The sequence below is a fragment of the Gopherus evgoodei genome, chromosome 2 (genome assembly GCF_007399415.2).
Source record: "Gopherus evgoodei ecotype Sinaloan lineage chromosome 2, rGopEvg1_v1.p, whole genome shotgun sequence".
Lineage (NCBI taxonomy): Eukaryota > Metazoa > Chordata > Testudines > Testudinidae > Gopherus > Gopherus evgoodei.
Genome location: NC_044323.1, coordinates 135838019 through 135858921, shown reverse-complemented (window position 1 = coordinate 135858921; position 20903 = coordinate 135838019). Strand labels below are relative to the sequence as shown.

Below are 20903 nucleotides of genomic sequence, written 5' to 3'. Positions count from 1 at the left end.
TTACTGTGAGGTGATAAATACTTAATATGTTCCACCTTATTCATAGATTTCAGGGCCAAAAGGGACCACTCATCATCTAGTCTTAAGGTCTGTATAACAGGCCAAAAAACTTCCCCAAAATAATTCATCAGGTAGATCTTTTACAAAAACATACAATCGTCATTTTAAAACGGTCAGTGAGAGAGAATCCACCAGGACCTTTGATAAATTGTTCCAGTGGCTAATTATTCTCATTGTTAAAAATTGATGCCTTCCTTATTTCCACTCTGAATTTGTCTAGCTTCAGTTTCCAGCCATCGTACCGTGTTACACCTCTCTCTGCTAGACTGAAGAACCTATTTTTAAATATTGTTCCCCACATAGATATTTACAGACTGATCAAGTCACTCCCTTAACCTTCTTTTTGTTATGCTAGAGTAAAGGAGTTCAATTTATTAGTCACTAGAATGCATATTTTCTAAAACTTTCCTCATTATTGTAGCTTTTCTCTGAACCCTCGAAAATTTATCAACATCCTTCTTGAATTGTGGGCACCAGAACTGAACACAGCAGTGGTCACACCACTGCCAATTACAGCGGTAAAATAACGTCTTCCTTCTACTCAAGATTCCGATTTATGCATCCCAGGATCTCATTAGCTCTTTTGGCAACAGGATCACACAAGGAGCTCAAGTTCAGCTGATTATCCACTACAAGCCCTACTGCTTCCCAGAAAAGAGTTCCCCATCCTGTAAGTATGGCCTACATCAGGGGTGGGCAAACTTTTTGGCCTGAGGGCCACATCAAGGTGACAAAACTGTACAGAGGGCTGGGTAGGGAAGGCCATGCCTTGCCAAACAGCCTGGTCCCCAGCCCCATCTTCCCCCTCCAACTTCCTGCCAACTGCCCCCCTCAGAACCTCCGACCCATTCAACCCCCCCTGTTTCTTGTCCCCTGATAGTCCCCTCCCAGGATTCCCCACCCCTAATTGCCCCCCCAGGTTCCCACCCCCTATTCAACCCCCCCGCTCCCTGTCCCCTGACTGCCCCGATCACTATCCAAACCCCTGCCCCCTAACAAGCCCCCTAGGACTCCCATACCTTTCCAACCCATCCCATTTCCCATTCCCTGCCCAACTCAACCCTGAACCTCCGCCCCATCCAACCCACTCCTCGCCCCCTTACTATGCCACTCAGAGCAGCGGGAGCTCACAGCCTGCCGCACTGCCCGGTAGGAGCAGCATGCCAGAGCACTGGGGCGGCATTGCGAGCTGAGGCTGCAGGGGAGGCAGGACAGCAGGGGAGGGGCCATGGGCTAGCCTCCCTGGCCGGGAACTCAAGGGCCGGGCAGGACGGTCCCACAGGCCAGATGTGGCCCGCGGGCCATAGTTTGCCCACCTCTGGCCTACATTCTTTGTTCCTAGATATGTACATTTATATTTAGCCATAGTAAAATGTATATTGTTTGCTTGATCCCAGTTTACAATCTTTCTGAATCAGTGGTCTGTCCTCTTCATTATTTACACCTCCCTCAACTTGTACATCATCTGCAAAATTGATCAGTGATGACTTTATGTTTCCTTCCAGGTCATTGATAAAAACATTAAACAGCATTGGACAAAGAACCAATTCCTGCAGAACCCCATTGGAAACACCTGGCTTGATGATGATTCTCCATTTACAATCACATGTTGAGACCATCAGTTAGCCAATTTTTAATCCATCGTATGTATGCCACATTAATTTTATAAGATTCTAGTTTTAGCAATAGCTGCATTTCAGTGATTGGGCATACAAATGATCCACATGTATAGCCAATATCTGAATTTATGTTTATTAGACACTGTGAGATTCATCCCACTAAAGGATACTGTAATTAGTATCTCAAATTTGCAAGATACAATCAAGGCTTAGAAGGAAGTTTAGTTTTGAAGTTGGTTACAAAGTAGGGAAAACGTACATCTATTTGTCAACACATTTTAAGTGTAATACTTAAAAAAAAGGTCAATCACAAATGCTGGAATTAATGAGATACTTCCCCCTCTTCCCATAATTCATTCATCCTAAAGTGACTGAAGTATATGCTATAAACCAATTATTTTATTGTTTTTTAAAAAGATAAATTATCATTTAGTACACTAAGGCTATGTCTACACTACGCACCTTACAGTGGCACGGCTGTGCTGCTACAGCAGTGCCACTGAAGGTATGCAGTGTAGCCGCTCTTTACAATAAAACCACCCCCAATCAGGAGCAGTAGCTTTCTTGACGGGAAAGCTTCTCCCACCTACCAAAGCGCTGTCCACATCGGCGCTTTCATCGGTAAAACTTTTGTTGGTCAGGGGTGTGGTATTTTTCATACCCTGACCAACAAAAGTTTTACCAACAAAAGTGCAGCGTAGACACAACCTAAAACTCAAGGCTCTCAGATACACATACATCACCCATTAACAACTACTGGATTGGCATCTGTGTTAAAGGAGGGTAAAGTTGAACTCTTTCTGTTGAGTAACAAGCTCTTGATGGTACCATGGCATCGCCACACTAATCAGGTCTGAACATTCTGCATCCAGGTATTGGTTCTGCATTCCAGGTACTGTCAGTACTTCATCACATTGAGGCGGGAATTGCTGTTGTGATGAAGAATCGCCTCATTTATTTCAAGGGATTCTGTAAAAGTACCTAGCTGTAGTCAAGTTGAAACCATAGGATTTCAACTTCCAGTCTCAGGCAAAAATTCCACATATTTTGCCCGAGTAAAGTCTTGCCTACAAAGGATATATAGTCTAATTCATTTTTCCTACTCATCGCCATTAGGTACTATAGCACCAAAAGACTAAAATGACAGACTATCCAATTTTGCCACTGCTTCCCTTAGCAAAGAATAAGATGTTCAAGTGAAGTTTCATTTACTTGCAATGTTTCATAACTAACTCAAAAGGAAAAACTAATTGTTTTGCGTCAAGACTTTATTGCTCTTTACATGTAGGAATATCATTTCACAATTCGCCCTGCTGCCCTATCCTCTACCATAAAGTGCTTTCATTTGAGTTAGCAGGAATACTGAGTCTAGCGTTTCACTCTAAAAAACAAACAAACAAACAAACAAAACAAGGATCCACTGGATGACTGAAAGAGCTTGAAGGAATGGATTTTTTTAAATTTCAAAGGAAGTTTCTTTTCTTCGGAGGCCAGGTGTTAAAAACTAAAGAAACTAAGTCTTAAACACACTAACACTTCCATCTAATGCTCAGGTTTGTTGCAGGTAACAATCTCAACCATTCTCCTTTCCTCCAAGGAGTCTGTCAGCACAAAACAGGGAAATCAAGTTATGTTTTACACAAAGAAAGAGAACTTGTGAACTCAGTTCAATTCAGCCAAGTCCAAAGGGAAGTGTGGGATATAAGTAAAAGAATCTTAGTCCCACATTTAAAATGAGACAATCATTAACATCACATAATTAACTTGTAATTACTTTTCATTGTATGTTGCTTAATTTCTGCATTTTGTTCAAACAGTAAAACTAAACCATCACTAGGCAGAGTTTTGTAGCGTTTGAATTCAACACTAAATGAGAATTTTTATTCTTGAAAGTAGTATTTTTAAAAAATTGCTTTTATCATCAGTATCCTCAATTCATTCACTTTTGTAACACCTCACCCAAGCCCCTTCAAAAAAAGTTCTCCAGAAGCACATAATACATATTGACACTAACAAAGATGGAGTGAGAAAGACTGAACAGAAAAATGGTTAATATGGGACATTTTAGTTATAAAGGGAAGCCAACACCCATTTGATTTCCTGCCCTTTTGGGACTCTGAAATATTTGAAGCACACCAGAAACACTTTATGATGGATGTTATTTTTTTGTGCTGTATTGGTGTTCTGTCAGCATTTTTCAAAATAAATTGTTTCCTAGAGTTGGTAACTCCGCTGTAAATACATTCTCTAAGCTTAGAAGTACAACCTTGTGGTTGTAAATCTGAAAGCCAGGATTTTATGACTTTTTGAAAACTAACAGTGATGTTGAACATGTTAAAATATTATAAATCCTGAATGTGTGTACACACTGGCTAGTTTTAGATGCTTTTTTACTGCTGGCAGAACAAGGTATCTGATTTTAGTTTGCCAAACGCATAATGCAATCCTTACTCCAATCCACTTTAGCTTTTTACAATAACTATAAAGTTTTGAAAACCCTTAAGTACTGACTCCTAATTCAGTGCTTTTCCAAAGGAACTTCACATTTGCTGTGCACTTAAAAACATATTTTCATGACAGTATCATAATACATTTGAACATCTTTTAATGGCATTAAGTAATACACAATGGAAAAAATCCACCACTTCATACATTGCCAGGCAGCCTGCAGGGGAAGCATTATGGTATCCCAGTTAGATAGTTTAAAGTTCTTCCCACAAGAGCAAAAGCCAGAAACCAAGTCTGAGTTTGAAAAACAGACCAACAAAAGCCAGAATTCAAAGTTAAGACTAACACTTTACCCTTCCGTGAAATACTTCAAGGCATAGTGCCAAACTTAGATTGTTTTCTGGCTTTTGTCAGTTGGTGATGCAACCATAATTTTAATTAAACATACTGTAAATAAGTCATCAGCCTAATAGAATAAACAAACTGCCTACCTCAGAGTAAGCCAGACTGATATGCTCATATATTCCTTGATGATGATGAATGGCATCTTCTAAATCTTGTAGTTCAGAAGGAAGTTCTACCTCACCACAGGCCTTACACCATGAATCCACATTGTTCATGTACTAGGAATTGAAAAACCACATTGTGTCATTCCCAGATGTACATATGGTAAGACACTATCAGTAAGTAAAACTCGTTACAGACGTTCATACATAGGAGTGTGGAGGACCTTTAAAAGAAGTGTTATTTGATTAAAACCATCTAATATAAGTGAATATGCGAGCTCACAAGTCAAATAGTTTCCATAATACAACCGTCTTTAAACAATCTAACTGAGTCTATGTTCTTAGTTCTACAGCATGTTCTGGAGCGCCACCCACACACACACACAAGTTGGGCCTATTTAATGTCAGCAACCTTCGAAGTGAACTCAACTGCTAACTACACTTCTTATTTCTGGAGCTTATTTTCACTCACACCATTTCTTGATTTTTCAGCTAACCAAAAAAGATAAAAGCATGAGACGCATGCCACGTCACATATACCAAAGGCAACTAAACCTATTATGCCAGTGGTTTTCAACCTGTGATCTGCGGACTCTAAGATATCCAGAGGAGTCTGCACCGTCATTTGAAATTTTTTTAGGGTTCTGCAAATGAAAAGACAGTTACCTTTTCCGTAATTGGTGTTCTTTGAGATGTGTTGCTCATGTCTGTTCCACAATAGGTGTGTGTGCTCACCACGTGCACTGGTGCCGGAAGTTTTCCCCCTAGCAGTATCCGTAGGAGACTGCCCCAGTGACCCCTGGAGTGGCACCACTATGTTGCGGTATAAGGGGCACTGCATGCTCCCCCCACCCTCAGTTCCTTCTTGCCAGACAACTCTGATAGTGGGGAAGGAGGGCGGGGATGTGGAATGGACATGAGCAACACATCTCAAGGAATACGTTACAGAAAAAGGAACTGTCTTCTTCTTTGAGTGATTGCTCTTTTGCATTCCACAATAGATGATTCCAAGCTATATCTGTTGGAGATGGAAAGGAGTTCACAGACTCTTGAGATGGAGTACAGCCCTGCCGAACCCGGAGTCTTCCCTGGTCTGGGAGACGATCGCATAATGCAAGGTGAACGCATGGACCGATGACCATATGGCAGCCTACAAATGTCCTGAATATGGATATGAGCCAGAAAGGCCGACGACGAGGTCTGCTCCCTTGTCGAGGGCGCCCTCATAATCGGCGGCGGGGAAACTCCTGCCAGGTCATAATAAGTACGGATACAGGAAGTGATCCAGTTGGAGAGCTGCTGAGTGGAGATCGGCCAACCTTTCATGCATTCTGCTGTGGTGGTCAACAGCTGCAAAGACTTCCTGAAAAGTTCTGTTTGTTCCAGGTAAAAAGCCAGGGCCCATCTCACATCTATCATGTGGAGGCGGCACTCCTCACTAGACGCATGGAGCTTAGGACAGAGCACTGGAAGGAAAATGTCCTGGCTCATATGCTAGGCAGAGACCACCTTAGGGAGGAACGAAGGGCGTGGGCAGAGCTGGACCGTATCTTTATGAAATACTGTGTATGGGGTTTCGGAGGTCAGGGCCTGGAGCTCCGAGACCCTCCTAGCAGATGTGATTGCCACAAGAAACGCCACTTTCCATGAGAGATGGGACCAGGAGCATGTAGCAAGCGGCTCAAATGGAGGCCCTGTTAGCCTGGCCAGAACCAAGATCAGGTCCCACTGAGGGACCGGGGATCTAACATAAGGAAAGAGGCCAAACTCTTAAGGAACCAACAGGCCACGGCGTGAGAAAATACTGTGTGACCCTGTACTGGTGAGTAGAAGGCCGATATGGCTGCCAGATGCACTTTGACGGATGAGGGCGCCAGGCCGTGGGCTCTGAGATGAAGAAGGTAATAGAGCACAAGCTGGATCAGGGCAGCCATTGGTGAGATGCCATGATCAGCAGCCCATCGGGAAACCTAGACTATTTTGCCAGGTAGGCCCGATGCATGGAGGGCCTCCTGCTTTTCAGGAGGACTCACTGGATACCCTCCGAGCAGGTCCTCTCCTTGCAGCCTAGCCACAGAGCAACCACACTGTGAGGTGGAGGGCTGCCAGGCTGGGGTAGAGGAAGCAATCTTGGTCCTGAGAGAGGTCTGGGCAGGTTGGCAGCGGCCACAGGGGACAATGGACAGGATCAAAATAGTCCCGTACCAGTGCTGCTTGGGCCAAGCTTTGGGTGATCATGAAGACATGAGCCCTGTCCATCTTGACTTTTTCCAGGACCTTGCCAATCAGCAGAATTGGGGGAAAAGAGTATAGACGCTGACCCAACCAGGACAGAAGGAAGGCCTCGGAAATCGCATCCTTGCCCAGGCCCCTCCTGGAGCAGAACCAAGGACACCGGCAGTTCTGTCTGGTCACAAAGAGGTCCACTTGGGGAGTGCCTGGAAGCTCATGTGTGCCACCTCCAGGTGCAGTGACGACTTGTGTTGGGAGAAGTCCCAGCTCAGGCAATCCACCTCAGAGTTCCGGATGCCCGGTAAGTGGTGGGCTTCCAAGTTGATATTATGGGCTATACATATGTCCCACAGCCAGAGGGCTTCCTGGCAGAAGGCTGAGGAGTGAGCCCCGCCTTGCCTGTTGATGCAGAACGTCAAGGCCATGTTGTCCATGAGAACTCTGACTACCCTGCCTGTAAGGCATGAGTGGAAGGCCACGCAGGCCCGACGGACCGCCCTGAGTTCTTTCACATTTATGTGCAGGGCTAGTTCTGCGCGGACCACAGGTTTTGAGTCTGGAGGTTGCCCACATGGGATCCCCACCCCAAGTCCAACACATCAGACACCCATTCTATAGGTGGAGGGCAGCTCCTGAACGGAAACCCTTGGAGCATCTTCAGGGTGGACCACCAACGGAGGGAAGTTAGAACAGGTTCGGGCACAGTGAGGACCTTGTCCAGCCTCTCTCTGGACTGGGAGAATGTCGAGGTCAGCCAGAGCTGAAGGGGCCACATCCTGAGTCTGGCGTGATGTACCACGTATGCGCACGCTGTCATGTGACCCAGGAGTTGGAGGCACACCATGACAGTTGTCACAGGAAACCTCGTGATCACCTGGATGAGCTCCCTCAAGTTTTCGAACCTGTCTGGTGGGAGGGAAGCTCTGGCCGATGTCATGTTGAGAATCGCGTCAATGAACTCTATATGTTGTATCGGTACCAATGTGGATCTGGTGTTGTTTACCAGCCGCCTCAATGTGGTACACGTGGACAGGAGGAGTGACGTGTTCCTGTACTTGTGATCTGGAGCCACCTTTGACCAGCCAGTAATCAAGGTAGGGGAAGATCTGGACCACGCCCCCGACACCTGAGGTAGGCCGCCACCACAGACATACACTTTGTGAAGACTCTGAGTGCTGCTGAAAGGCCAAATGGGAGGACAGTGAACTGAGAATGTTCTTGTCCTACCGTGAAGCAGAGGAAACCCCTGTGGCCCTCGAACATGTGAATAGGGAAGTATGCATCTTAGAGACTGAGGGTGGTGTTCCAGTCTCCAGAGAGGAAATGATGTAGGCCAGGGAGCCCATGTGGAACTTGAGTTTTACCATGTACTGGTTTAGGCCTCAAAGGTCCAGCATGGGCCTGAGGCCCCCTTTGGCCTTTGGGATAAGGAAATAGTGGGAGTAGTACCCTTTGTATCTGAACTCCGCAGGCAATACCTGTGCCGCTCCTAGGTGAAGGAGCTGCCTCACCTCCTGCTCAAGTAGGCTCCCCCGGGAGGGGTCCTTGAACAGGGACGGGAGGGAGGATGGGTAGGTGAAGTAGAGAGGAACTGGAGGGTATAGCCCTGGGAAATGGTGTTGAGGACTCAATGGTCCAAGGTCAGTCGCGACCACTCTGAGAGGAAAGAACATAGACGACTGGAGAAGGGTAGGCTGGGCTGATCCCTAGTGCAGACTAGTAAGTATCCCCGGGTGTCCCATCAAAAATGGTGCTTATCCACTTGCTTGGCCTTAGAGGGTCCAGGCTGGGGTGCAGGCGAGACTGTCATTGTGAGCGTTTCTTATAGTCCCTAGATTGTTTTTTTATAAGGAGGGTTGTATCTGGAATGGATGGCCTGGTAGGGTGCCTGCTGAGGCTTGAACTTGGTCCTGGCTGGGGCCGAGACATAGAGACCAAGAGTCTCTAAGGTGGCGCGAGAGTCCTTGAGACCGTGTAATTTCACGTGTTTGCCCAACGAACAGGGCCTTGCCATTGAAAGGGGGGTTCTACAGGGAGCTCTGTGCTTCGCTGGACAACCTGGAGAAAAGGAGTCACGACACCCTCCTCATAAACACTGTCCAAGGCTGCCTGAAGGGCTGCTCTGGCGGCAGCTGTGCCCTCCTCCACCAGGGCCTTATACTCCGTCCTATCATGCTCCTGTAGGGAGTCCATGAACTTTGGCACTGAGTCCCATAAGTTAAAGTCACATCTGCCCAGCAGGGTTTGGTGGTTTGCCACCCTCAGCTGGAAGCTCGAGGAAGAGTAAAGCTTTCCATCAAACAAGTCTAGTCTCCTTGAGTCCTTATTCTTAGGGATGGGAAAGAGTTGGCCCCGGTGCTCTTTGTGGTTGATCACCTCGACCACTAGGGAGTTGGAGGCAGGGTGGGTGTATAGATATCCGTGCCCCTTGGTGGGCATGAAAAACTTCCGCTCTGCCCTCTTAGATATGGGGGGCAGGGAAGACGGGGTCTGCCACAGGGCATTAGAGATCTTCACCACCTCTCTGTGGAGAGAGAGGGCCGCCCTGGCTGGTGCTGTGGCCAAGAGGACATCAAAGAGGGAGTCCAAAGGCTCCTCCACCTCTTCTGCCTATAGATTGAGAGCGCTTTTCAAGAGCTCTTGGTGGGCTTTTGTGTCCTCCTGGGGAACAGGAGGAGGCGCCGTGATTGCCTCATCAGGGGAGGATGAGGATGGGGGCGAGGTGTTCTGCGTCCCCACCGGTGCTGCAGAACCCAGCACTTGGTTCCCTTCTGAGCCCAGGGCTGGGGAAGAGCGCTCCACTGACCCCTTCTCGGACCCCTCCACTGACCCCGTCTCGAGCCGCCTGCAGGGCCTCCGGTGTGGAGGGCCCTGGTATGTGGCCACTGGTGTCCAGGGAGGCTGGCTCAGAGTGGGCTAGGCTACGCCACACAACTTGAGTAGGTGACCACGAGGTCAAGGAGATCGAGAGCTGCCCAATGGGAGTCTAGTCTCGCCCCCAGATTTGCCCCAATGCCTTGACAGAGAAGATCACTTCATCTTCTTAGAGCGTCCAGTGGATGGGGAGCGATGCTGGCTGGTGGAGGGCACCGTTGGGTGCCGCACACCAGTGCTATGGTGCTCCATGCCGACTCGGAGCGGCATAGTAGTGTCAGAGGCAGGGCCGACTTCATCAAGATGGCTCAGACCCATATGTCCTGCTCCTTTTTGATCTGAGGCTTAAATGATCTGCAAATCTTGCAGCAGTCGCTGAGGTGGGTTTCCCCAAGACAGCATAAACAGCTACTGTGTGGATCACGTACAGGCATAGGCCGTTTACAAGTGTCGCACAACTTAAAGCCCGGGGCATGCCCCATCCCGGGCACACTTCTCTACTGTATCTATATAAAACTCTCTCTCTCTCTCTTTTTTTTTTTTTTTTTTTAAACTACAGGTGCTATCTCCGAACTAAATGACAATGCAAACAGGGAAAGCTACAGCAGAGAGCTGGAGCACAGCAGTTCCGAAGCACCTTCACTGGGGACAAGAAGGAACTGAGGGTGGGGGGAGCACGCAGTGCCCCTTATACTGCCCCATGATGGCGCCACTCCAAGGGTTGCCAGGGAGACTCCCCTACAGGTACTGATAGGGGAAAAACTTCCAGCACCCTGCATCCACACCTACTGTGGAATGTGCATGAGCAATCATTCAAAGCAGCAAAAAAGGTTGAAACCCAATGTATTATGCTATCCACTACAACAGTGAGCGTACAGGGGAGATGCAACTTAAACAAGAGGTATTCTTCTCAGTTAAGTGTGCTGAATCTGGGAAGCAGATAAGCATATATGGAAGCACTAAAATAATTAAAGACCTAAAGCTATCTGCATGTAAACAAAGACCTAAATGCATATTACAGTTTAAAGGCAACCATTTGTAGTCTCTGGCTGTTGCAAACCATTCCTTTCTCACATGGTTTCTTCCCCACCTCAACTTTCATCCCCTATCACTAATTAGATAGCTGATAAATCACAGCCAATTTTCCTATGGAGAGAGTATTAGAATCCATTACAGCGAACTGTCAAATGAACACAGCAGAAGGAGCAATTAAAGAAACTAATTTAATTAATCCCAGCAGACTGCAAACCATGTTCTTTCCTTTAATTTATTTTACTTCCCTCTCACCAATTCACATTTCTGTACACACTGTACTGAAGCACGTAGTAACTTCCCAAAATGGCTTGGACACCGTCAGTCACAGATTGTCAGTTAACTGCCAGGTACAAAACAACCTTTCTGTGAACTGGAATACATTCCTAATTTCAGACACTGATGCAGTTCATTAAACAAAAAAAAACCCCACTCCACTTTGGTCAGGAGGCACACCAACATGTAATTACGTTTTTGCATATGGTGCTTTTCAAAGGTGTCAGACTGGCAACTGTAGTGATGCAAATCTTTAAATTAGCCAGGGAACAAATACAGCACAGACACTGGTAAAGTCCCACACTGTCCCCATCAAGTATCTCAAACTGACCTAGAATGACCACATTTATAGATGAATGAAAACAGTTTATTCTTTATGACTCGCCCTTCTGTGGCCTCACTGTTGAGACTGCCAAAAAAGGTCTCTCTTAGCAACAGCTATACTTGTAATAAGGACACCTATTTACCATAAATGGACTAAGATCAGCTACTTGCTTCCCTAGACCAAAGCATCATCATTAGCACGCTGAAAGCACTGTACGGTTGCTTTTCAATTAAAGGATTCACGTTCTCAAACAATTTGGTTTTAAGAATCTAGCACCTCCTCTTAGTAAACATGCAAAAATCCACCTTAAGACAATTAGTAATTAGACTGCTCCTTAAATTTCTGTGGCCAAATGATCTTATTCCCAAAAAGCTACTTAAATCAGTTATGAGCAAATGGCAATTTTTCTGGAACTCAGTTTGGCATGTGGCAGGAGAAAACTGCAGAATAGCTACAGGAACTATACTGAACACACTACTACTTACCTCACTCAACAAGCCTAGTGCTCCCTATCGATAAAAACACCACCAGCAGCTAACACCACACAACAACAAGGAATCGGAATATTGACAGGAGACTCAAGAGCATGTATCTGCCAACTAGGCTGCAACTAATTCTCTGAAGGGAAAAACATGCTCTAGTTATCAAGGCTATTAACCTGGCAATGTGGAATATTCAGGCTGACTTCTTCCTGGGTCAGATTATTTCACATGGCTTATGACTGATATTTTAAGTTGTATGGTGGCCTAGAGCCAGGAACAGGGATGCCAGTGGAATGCCAGTGTAATGCCAATGGAAGTTAAATGTACTCTTATGGGACACTGAGTTAATATCCCCCACCCAACTCCAGATTAAAGAAAGACACTTAAATACTTTACTTTCCCTAATTTTCCAGCGAGTTAGGTTTACTACTCAATAGGTGTTTCCTGAAATGCTCCTTAAATATTGAACCATTCTGGGACTGATATTCACAAACATTATCATCATCTCTCATTGTGTGAGGCAAAAAGCCAGGAATTACTGGTCAAATGATTGTTTGGGTAAAAAGACCTTTATATTCATACTAATTTTTTTACTTTCTTCATCATCTCAAAAGCTTGCCCCAGGTTAAGCCTCTATGTCCAAATCATGAAATTCCTACAGCCTTTTGCTTTCTAATTTCTATACTGTATTAGTTTTCTAAGGAGCCTCACGTATAGAATAAAAGGTGCAGTGACTTAAAGCCCAGGCAGTCTTGAGTCAGGGAGAACAAGGCTCTGCTTAAAAGTGATGATGAAGTTCTACACTAGTGTAGAGCTGAGCAGAGATCAAGTCTTCTGCCTGTAGCCTTTGCTTCCTTTTAAGCCTCATCCAGAATGGAGCTAACTTGCTTTCTGGATTTGTTTTTTAACCTGGTTTCATGGCCAAATCAGGTAATTTGGTTTATACTTTCAGCTTGTTAGGTTTCGTTGGCTGTGTCCCATTTACTGACCTGTTCAGTTTTCTGGTGGAAGATGGAGGACATATCCAGTAAGGTGCTTCGTTCATCCAAGGCTGCAGCAAACGCCTTCCACTCTTGCTCCAACTGACTAGCAATCTGTTTAATCTGCTGTGAAGCATAATGGCCAGACTCAACCAAACGATTTGCTACTGACATGATGCGGTTTATGTTTACATACACATTCTGTGGAGAAAGGATGACAAAGGCAGAATGTGGTTAGGAAATACAATTAATAACCTCACAAGGATAGATCCATGAAAGAATTTGTAAAATGTGCTAAGCAATGTACTACATATACTAAAAGTACATGTACATATGAACATATGTATAGTTACATAGCTAACCTAGTTTTACATATACTAAAAATACATATTTGGGGGCAGATCCTCTGTTGGTGTAAAGAAGCCTTGCTCCCTTGACAACAATGGATTCTCAGCAGTTGTAAATTTGTGTTTCTGACTCATAATGAATGACAATACTGTGGTCAAAGGAACCCCGCCTAGTACTTCACAAAGACCTTAATAAAAGCAAACAGACAAGCTTCATCTTACCTTACAGTGGGTTGTATAGTAAACCTATTTCACTAATGGAGAAATGAAGGCATTCAAATAGTTAACCACTAAGAAATTATAAGTGACTGGTAATCACTTGTTTTAAACAGCATGTTCATGTTCCCAGACCACCATGACGTAGGGACCCTCTCTCCCCTCAAAACTTCAAGTTTTTACCTTCACTTATTGAGGCATTACAGATGTTCAAGATCACAGAACATTACAGAAGTCCTCTTCAGTATTTGGCAATAACTGAACTGGTTTTGCACATACTTTCTGAAAAAAATTACTTCCAGGCTTAGCCACTGAACTCCAGCCAGACGAGTAAAAGACTGGCTAACTTCCAAAAAATTGAAAATGAGACTCTAAAGCACTGGTTTTCAACCTGTGGTCCGCAGACCCCTGGGGGGTCCACTGACTATGTCTAAGATTTCAAAAGGGGTCCGCACCGCCATTTGAAATTTTTAAGCATCCACAATGAAAAAAAATTGAAAACCACCGCTCTGAAGTGTTAATACCTGGGCAATCTTAGGCATCACTGCATTCATCTCACAATTACATTCTTATTCTGACCCTAAACACTTGGCAGACAAAAAGTAAGATCATGCAACTGAAGAGACCACGTATTTCAGTTTCTAGAAAATACCAGAAGTTGAAAATCTTTACCAAACCATCAAAGGACATTTATTTGTTTTCACACAGGCCATGGCTACACTTACAGTTCTGCAGCGCTGGTAATTACAGCTGTGTTCGTACAGCTGTGTAGGGCCAGCGCTGCAGTGTGGCCACACTGACAGCTACCAGCGCTGCAGTGTGGCCACATTTGCAGCATTTGCAGCGCTGTTGGGAGTGGTGCATTGTGGGCAGCTATCCCAGCATTCAAGTGGCTGCAACATGCTTTTCAAAAGAGGGGGGTGGGTGGGGTGGAATGTGACAGGGAGCATGGAGGAGACAGACAGAATGGATTTTTGGAGTTGACACTGTTCTCAGCTCCCTGCCTTGCAAGTTCTAAGGACTGGAAGACACACAGTGCCTACCTTCAATCATTTTAAAAGTTCTGACCCCCTTCCCCCACCCCTCTCTCATTCACTAAATGCAAATTATATACTCCTAAATAGCCGTCAGACCAGATAAGCATCTGCTCAACATGGACTTCCCCCTCCCCCTCTGCCGTGTGAGCGTGTTTCTCTCTTCAAGCAAACAGCTGTGAACATTCCAAAGTAATTCCCCTGCCTGCCTCCGCTAGCTCAGCAAACAGGAGCTGTGTTTGTTTTTTAAATAAGCAGTTTGGCTGAACTCCGAGCTCTCCCTTTCTTCCGGTTTGTTGTGGACAGGAATTCTGGGATACCTCCTTATACCCCGGAGGTCAATAAAAGCGCTGGTGGGGTCCACATTTGCTGACCAGCGCTGGATCACCAGCGCTGGAATCGCTACACCCGAGGCTCGACCGGGTGTACAGCCAGCGCTGCAACCAGGGAGTTGCAGTGCTGGCCGTGCTTTGCAAGTGTGGCCACATCCTAAGTTGCAGCGCTGTAACCCCCTCACCAGCACTGCAACTCTCTAGTGTAGCCATGGCCACATTCACTTTTTTTCTGGGCCAATCTGAGAGGCTGCTATAAAGTTATCTGTAGCAAGTGCTCTTGGTTTATTTTTCTGCTCGTAACATTGAAAAAGACTGAGACTACCTCATCAAATTTCTATGAAGATTTGGCACATGTGACATGAAGTTCCGTGGCAAAAGGTCCCCGTTCTCTGCAAACAGCTCTTACCTCAGATCTGACAAACTCATTACACCAGATATCTGACTGATATTTATTCATCAAGAATAACATGCAAGTTATCTACAGAAACTTATCAAGATTTATAATCATTGCAAGAGATACATATGGGTAATATTTAAGAAATAATGTATTTATACTGAAAGTATGCTTATGCACTTGAAGTAGAAATTAGTCACCAGGAGGTAATGTGTTTCAATGATGACCCACTCAAGCAAGAGACCCACCCAGCCGCCACCCACCCCCCGCCCCCGTCAGCTGGTGAGGTAATGCAAGGTTCTCTTGTTTATCCTTGCCACATCCCAGAACATTCAATGGAAAACTATCAGAGACAAGTGCCAAGACAGAAACCACTTGGAGGTGAAAAGGAACATTATAGCAGGAGGAGATCACCCTGGCTATGAATAAAGACAAAAGATTCTTTCAGTATAACTGTGTGTAAGGAAAGACACCTTATCCATTCACTGAGGAAAGCTAAGTCTGCAATGGACTGAACTTGGGGGGAAAAGCCTACTTTTTTATATAGGAAATTTAACTATTAGTAAGTGTAGACCCAGGCTCACATTTTATAATTTTGTTTTGTACTGTACCCATCAGCTTTCATCATCTTCTCCCACTTCCAATTAAATCTTTGCCCTTTCTTAAATGAGCCTGCTTTTGCTTTATTATAAGTGCTTGCAAGTGCTGTGTGGCTTACAGAAGAGAAGGTTTAACGTTAAACTGCTAAACTGGGGTACTCTGCATGCTTAGTATCTGGAATTTCTGTGAGTAGCATGTGTCAGGGACTGGATATCACAGGGGAACAATTCAAAAAGGACTCAGGGCTTGGACTGCACCTGTTGTTAACCTGGAAGGTGAAGTAAAGGCTACCAGAACCCAGAGGAGAGCGCTGACCACCAGCTACCCCCAAAAGACTCCCTCCCATAAGAGGCAGGGAGTAATAAGGTGACTTTCAATCCTAGGTGCCCTGAGAACCATCACACTTGTAGTAAAAACTACCTGAAGAAATTCCAGCAAGCACTAATACACACAATGCTCGTGAGCAGAGTGAGGAGGAGAACTTTTTTAAATCGCCAGGTTCTCTGTATTCTGCCCAGGTGAGTTCCACTTTCCAGCCTTCTGAGCTTTTTGAAAATCATCACAGATCAGTGTGGAAAAAAGGTAGCACTCTCTAATACTCTGTGATTTGATACCTTTGCTAACTGAAATCACAAAGCACCAGATCTGGAAATAAAGTACTTCCCATTAAGTTTATAACAAACCAAAATCTAACTTTGCTTTGTCTCCTCCTCTTTGAACAGCAGTATATATGACTGGAGAAGCACAGGATAACTATCTGTTATCTGAAAAATCTTATTGAAGTAAGTTCTATTTGATTATCCAGCATGTGTGGGCTATATGATGAAAAACCTGTTAAAAGGCCTGACAAGGGGGCTTAGCTGAGTAACGGAAAATTATGTTAGTATCGTGAAAACTGAAAATCCCTTCCCTTTCTCCACACTGAGAAACTGAAAAGAATGAAAGAAATATTCTACTACTATATGAAGTGTGTATCTAACCTCTATAACCCAGCTAGTCTTATGGTGTCAGCTGGGCTTGAAGGACTGAAATTTTTACCACCATAAATGTGAGTAATTAGAGAAGCCAAAGCAATGATTTTGGTAACCAAATCTAAGGCTTCTAGGGTGAATGGCTCATCTGTGGGTGTCAAAGAATATTCCTTATCACTGTGTTTACACTACTTTGTTCTCTGAAGCTTTAGCATGGATGGTACTACAAAGTATGCAAATGCACACTGCCAGAACACAAATGAATAGTAGTTTCACCCAGTACTTTATTTTTTCCCCATTACAGCACTCGCCACCATTTGAGAAGTCAACTAAAGATTTAAATCTCAGTACCTAGAAGCTGGTTCCTGTGACAGAAAGCAGCAGCATTTCAGATCAGAGAAAGAAAAATGACAAAAAGGAAGAACTGGAGGATGACAAACCCCTCAAATATCAAGTGGCTACAACAGGAAGACACTTAACTGAACCTTGGATACAGACAGAGAGGGACTGACAGATGCATTCAGTGAAAGAAAATGGTCAACTATCTTTATCACATCATATGCAAAATAAAAATGTGATGCTGTTAGAGAACCAGCAGGTATTTCTTGAACTGAATCAAGTGCTCTCTTTTTCTACTGCTCCATCCAGGGATTTCTTCTTAGTTATTCCATTAGTTGATGGGTGCCATTAGCTGACTGCAAGTAAACAGGCCAGGGGTCAGCAACCTTTCAGCAGTGGTGTGCCGAGTCTTCAAGTATACACTCTAATTTAAGGCTTCGCGTGCTGGTAATACATGTTTTTTAGAAGGTCTCTCTCTAAGTCTATGATATATAACCAAACTATTGTATGTAAAGCAAAAAAGGTTTTCAAAATATTTCAGAAGCTTTATTTAAAATTAAATTAAAATGCAGATCTTATTAGTGTAGTGTGATCCCTGCCCTTGCTTTTCCTTGCCGAGTTCTCCAATGTCTGGTGGCACATATTTGGATACTTTAAGCTGCACACAGGCTTCTGACTGATCAGTTGGTAACCAGCTGGAACCCCAGATCATCAGCTGAGGTGAGTAGAGCTGGCGGCTGGTAGGGCTGAGCAGGGCCGGAGGCCTGGACCCTGTCTGGCAGGGGGCCTGTGCTGGAATTCCAACTGGAAGCTAGGTGAGTGGGGCTGCAGCGGGGACCCCGGCTGGCAAGGGGCCAGCAGTCGGAACCCCAGAGCGGTGGTGGGCTGAGCGGCTCAGCCCGCCCCACTCTGGGGTTTCGGCCGCTGGCTACTGCCAGCTGGGGTCTCAGCCTGCTGCCAGCCTGGGGTTCCTTCACCCAGCCCAGCAGCAGACGCTGAGTTGGACCGGCGGCGGGATCCCAGCTGGCAAGGGGCCAGCAGCAGGAACCCCAGAGCGGTGGTGGGCTGAGCGGCTCAGCCTGCCTTGCATGCCATCAAAAATCGGCTCGCGTGCCACCTTTGCTGACCCCTGTAATAGGCAATAATTGTAGGCCAACGATCGTCAACAACTTTACTAAGAAATAATTGCTTAATCGGTCATTTTAAATGACAAGCAATGCAGTGAATCTGCAGCTTCCAAATGCTAATCAACTGTTTCGAAAGTGAGGGAGCAAAGAGATAATTTCGCAGTGTTTTTCTGATTATTCCACTGCATTGCAGAAGTATAAAACTAATGATTGCTATGGAGCAGCACAAAAGGGCAGCAAAAAAGCCAGCAACAAAAAAATCAAGTCAATAATACAATAAGGGCAGCAGTTTGTATAAGAATACATCTCACTTAGAACCTCCTTACTCAGAGCGCACTTTAGTAGACTGGCATTTGCTCTTTAAACTTCAAAATATCAGAGAGAGGTTCTGCAAGGTCTGGAAATACCAGATTTTTTCTCCTACAGGCTATATAAAAAGGGTTCTTGCTCAACATGGCAAAGGCCAGCAAATACAGATAAACAAGCTAAGGCACAGGCGGCTTATAGCAGCATATGTCATCCTTTGGCATGTGGCTGATTTCAGTAGAAGGCAAGTATACATGGGAAATATAGGTGACAGCCTGCCAATTTACCTCAGCTTCTCTGTAGCACTTAATAGAAACAAACTGGCAAAAGCACTAAAGGTTTCATTTTAACCCACATATTCCCAAAGCCCTTTATAAAACGTTAGTTCAGCAAACAGGTTCTGAAACAGGAGCTGCTATTCTGCATATAGGGGGTGCACATTTGGTATGATATTTGTAAAGATGTCTCTTAGTGTTTGTCACTGGGACTATTATCACTGCATCCTTACTTCTCTTTTGTGGTAAATTACTAATTATTCATCCGAGATGGCATTCAGAAGTTCCAATTAGGGATCAATGATCCACGGTACTAGGCACTGCCCAGGCAACTGAAAACTGGGCAATGTCAACAGTTTTATAGTCACTCATTAGTAATTACTTAAGTTACCTGCAGTATCCAACCCAGTACTCCCTGCTGTGTTACGGAAAAGAAAACTGGACTCTTTAGTCTAGAAATGCTTTACAAAAACCCCTCCCTGGGAAGCTGTAATACAAAAAATAATGAAGTCTACAGAAACACCAAGGTGTGTCTATCCCAATTATGCGTTAGCATTTAGTCTTTTGAAAAACCACAGCATGTCAAAGTGATCTGACAAAGACTGCAGTTTAAAACTAACAGTGCCACACTTGTTTGCTGGAGCCTCAAAGAATCTTACAGGAGTATAAAACTCAAGATGTAGCTTATCAATCAGTCTCAGGTGACAGGTTTGTAAATTAAAGAAATGTTAGAAGTAAAAAACTTCAGACTGAAAAAGGTATCTTTAATAGGAAAAAAAATCATAGTGGCTTTCAGTTCTTAAACGCTCTTTTACCTCATCTGACCTTCTTAATGTTTTCGTTCATACCAGCCCCTGAGGTGGAGTTTAAACAGATTTGTTTAATACCTTCTCTCTCCTCCAAGTTAATTGTTGACCCACTGGAGTCTGTAGCGCAGCCTCTGTGCTTTCGATTAAAGCTTCCCAAAAATCCTTAAGGGCGCTTAGTTCTAGGACTCTTAGTTCACAGACAAAACTGACAGTGTTTGACTACTACAGATTTTAGTGATTCTGAAACAGGCTAGCGTGTACACACACACCCCCCCCCCCTAAATACTGTGCTTTGACAATAGGAATCCAGAATTCCTTAATTAAAATATATTTTAGCAGGTCATGGGTCAGTTGATTCCCAGGGCAAAGAGGATAAGCAAGTATAGCTTTTAGCATTGTCTATGGGGAAAACAAAACCTGAGATTAAGGGTGGGTCTACACTTAAAAATTAGATTGACCTCACCATGTGGCTCAGGGCTGTGAAAAATTTTGCACCCTGAGAGCCAATGTTAGATTGACCTAACCCTCAGTGTAGGCACAGCTAGGTTACAGAATTCTTCTGTCAACCTATCGCCTCTCAGAGAGGTGGATTAACTATATTGATGGAAAACACCCTTCCATCACGGTAGGAAGCATCTGCACTAGGGTGCTGCAATGGCCCAGCTGCAGCACAGCGGTGGCACGTAACATAGATATAACCCACAATTTACTGTAATTGTCTATTCTATGTCAAACCCAGCCTTCACACGTGAATTTTCAGACATGCAATGTGCTAAGCCTCTGGCAGTAGCCAAAGGTAGCTCAGCTTTAGCTTTCTCTTAGCCAATTTAATTTTAAAAACAATACTAACACTGGCCTATATGATCATGTTCACGGCTTTGAGGAAAGCAAAACCCTCGAAAGTGCAGGAAAAAAAGTAGCAGAGGCGGTGAGAAGATGTACAAAGGCCAACAAGAGTTTGAGGTTCCTAAAATAGACGTTTTAGAAATAGATTTATAATGGACTTTTTTGGTAATAATTTTTCAGTAGTTTTATTACTGTATATATTTTTGTTAATGGTTATATAAATTTATATAAGAGAAATGGGAGCTGCCTCTTTAAGGATAGGATGGAGGCACAGTGACTGAGCTAATGCAGGGGCTCCCAAGGGCCTGACCAGTGCATGCTGCTGCTACAAGATGAGGCTGGCGTGTAGTTGGCACCTAAAGAAAAGGTTTGGATCCCCAGCATACACAAAGCTCTCTTTAAAAAGCTGAGTCTTGTAATGGAAGCTGCAACAACTGCTGTGCAAGATGTTCCTCAGCCTCCCTCCACCC

The 20903-nt window shown here is 44.6% G+C and overlaps 1 protein-coding gene across 1 annotated transcript in view; it reads right to left on the bottom strand.

Moving 5' to 3' along the window:
• TRIO (trio Rho guanine nucleotide exchange factor) overlaps positions 1 to 20903 on the bottom strand; it is a 458240-nt gene that overhangs the window by 264092 nt on the left and 173245 nt on the right. The window contains 2 exon segments of the mRNA XM_030551719.1: positions 4619 to 4750; positions 12844 to 13035. Of these exon segments, the coding sequence (XP_030407579.1) occupies positions 4619 to 4750; positions 12844 to 13035 (324 nt within the window).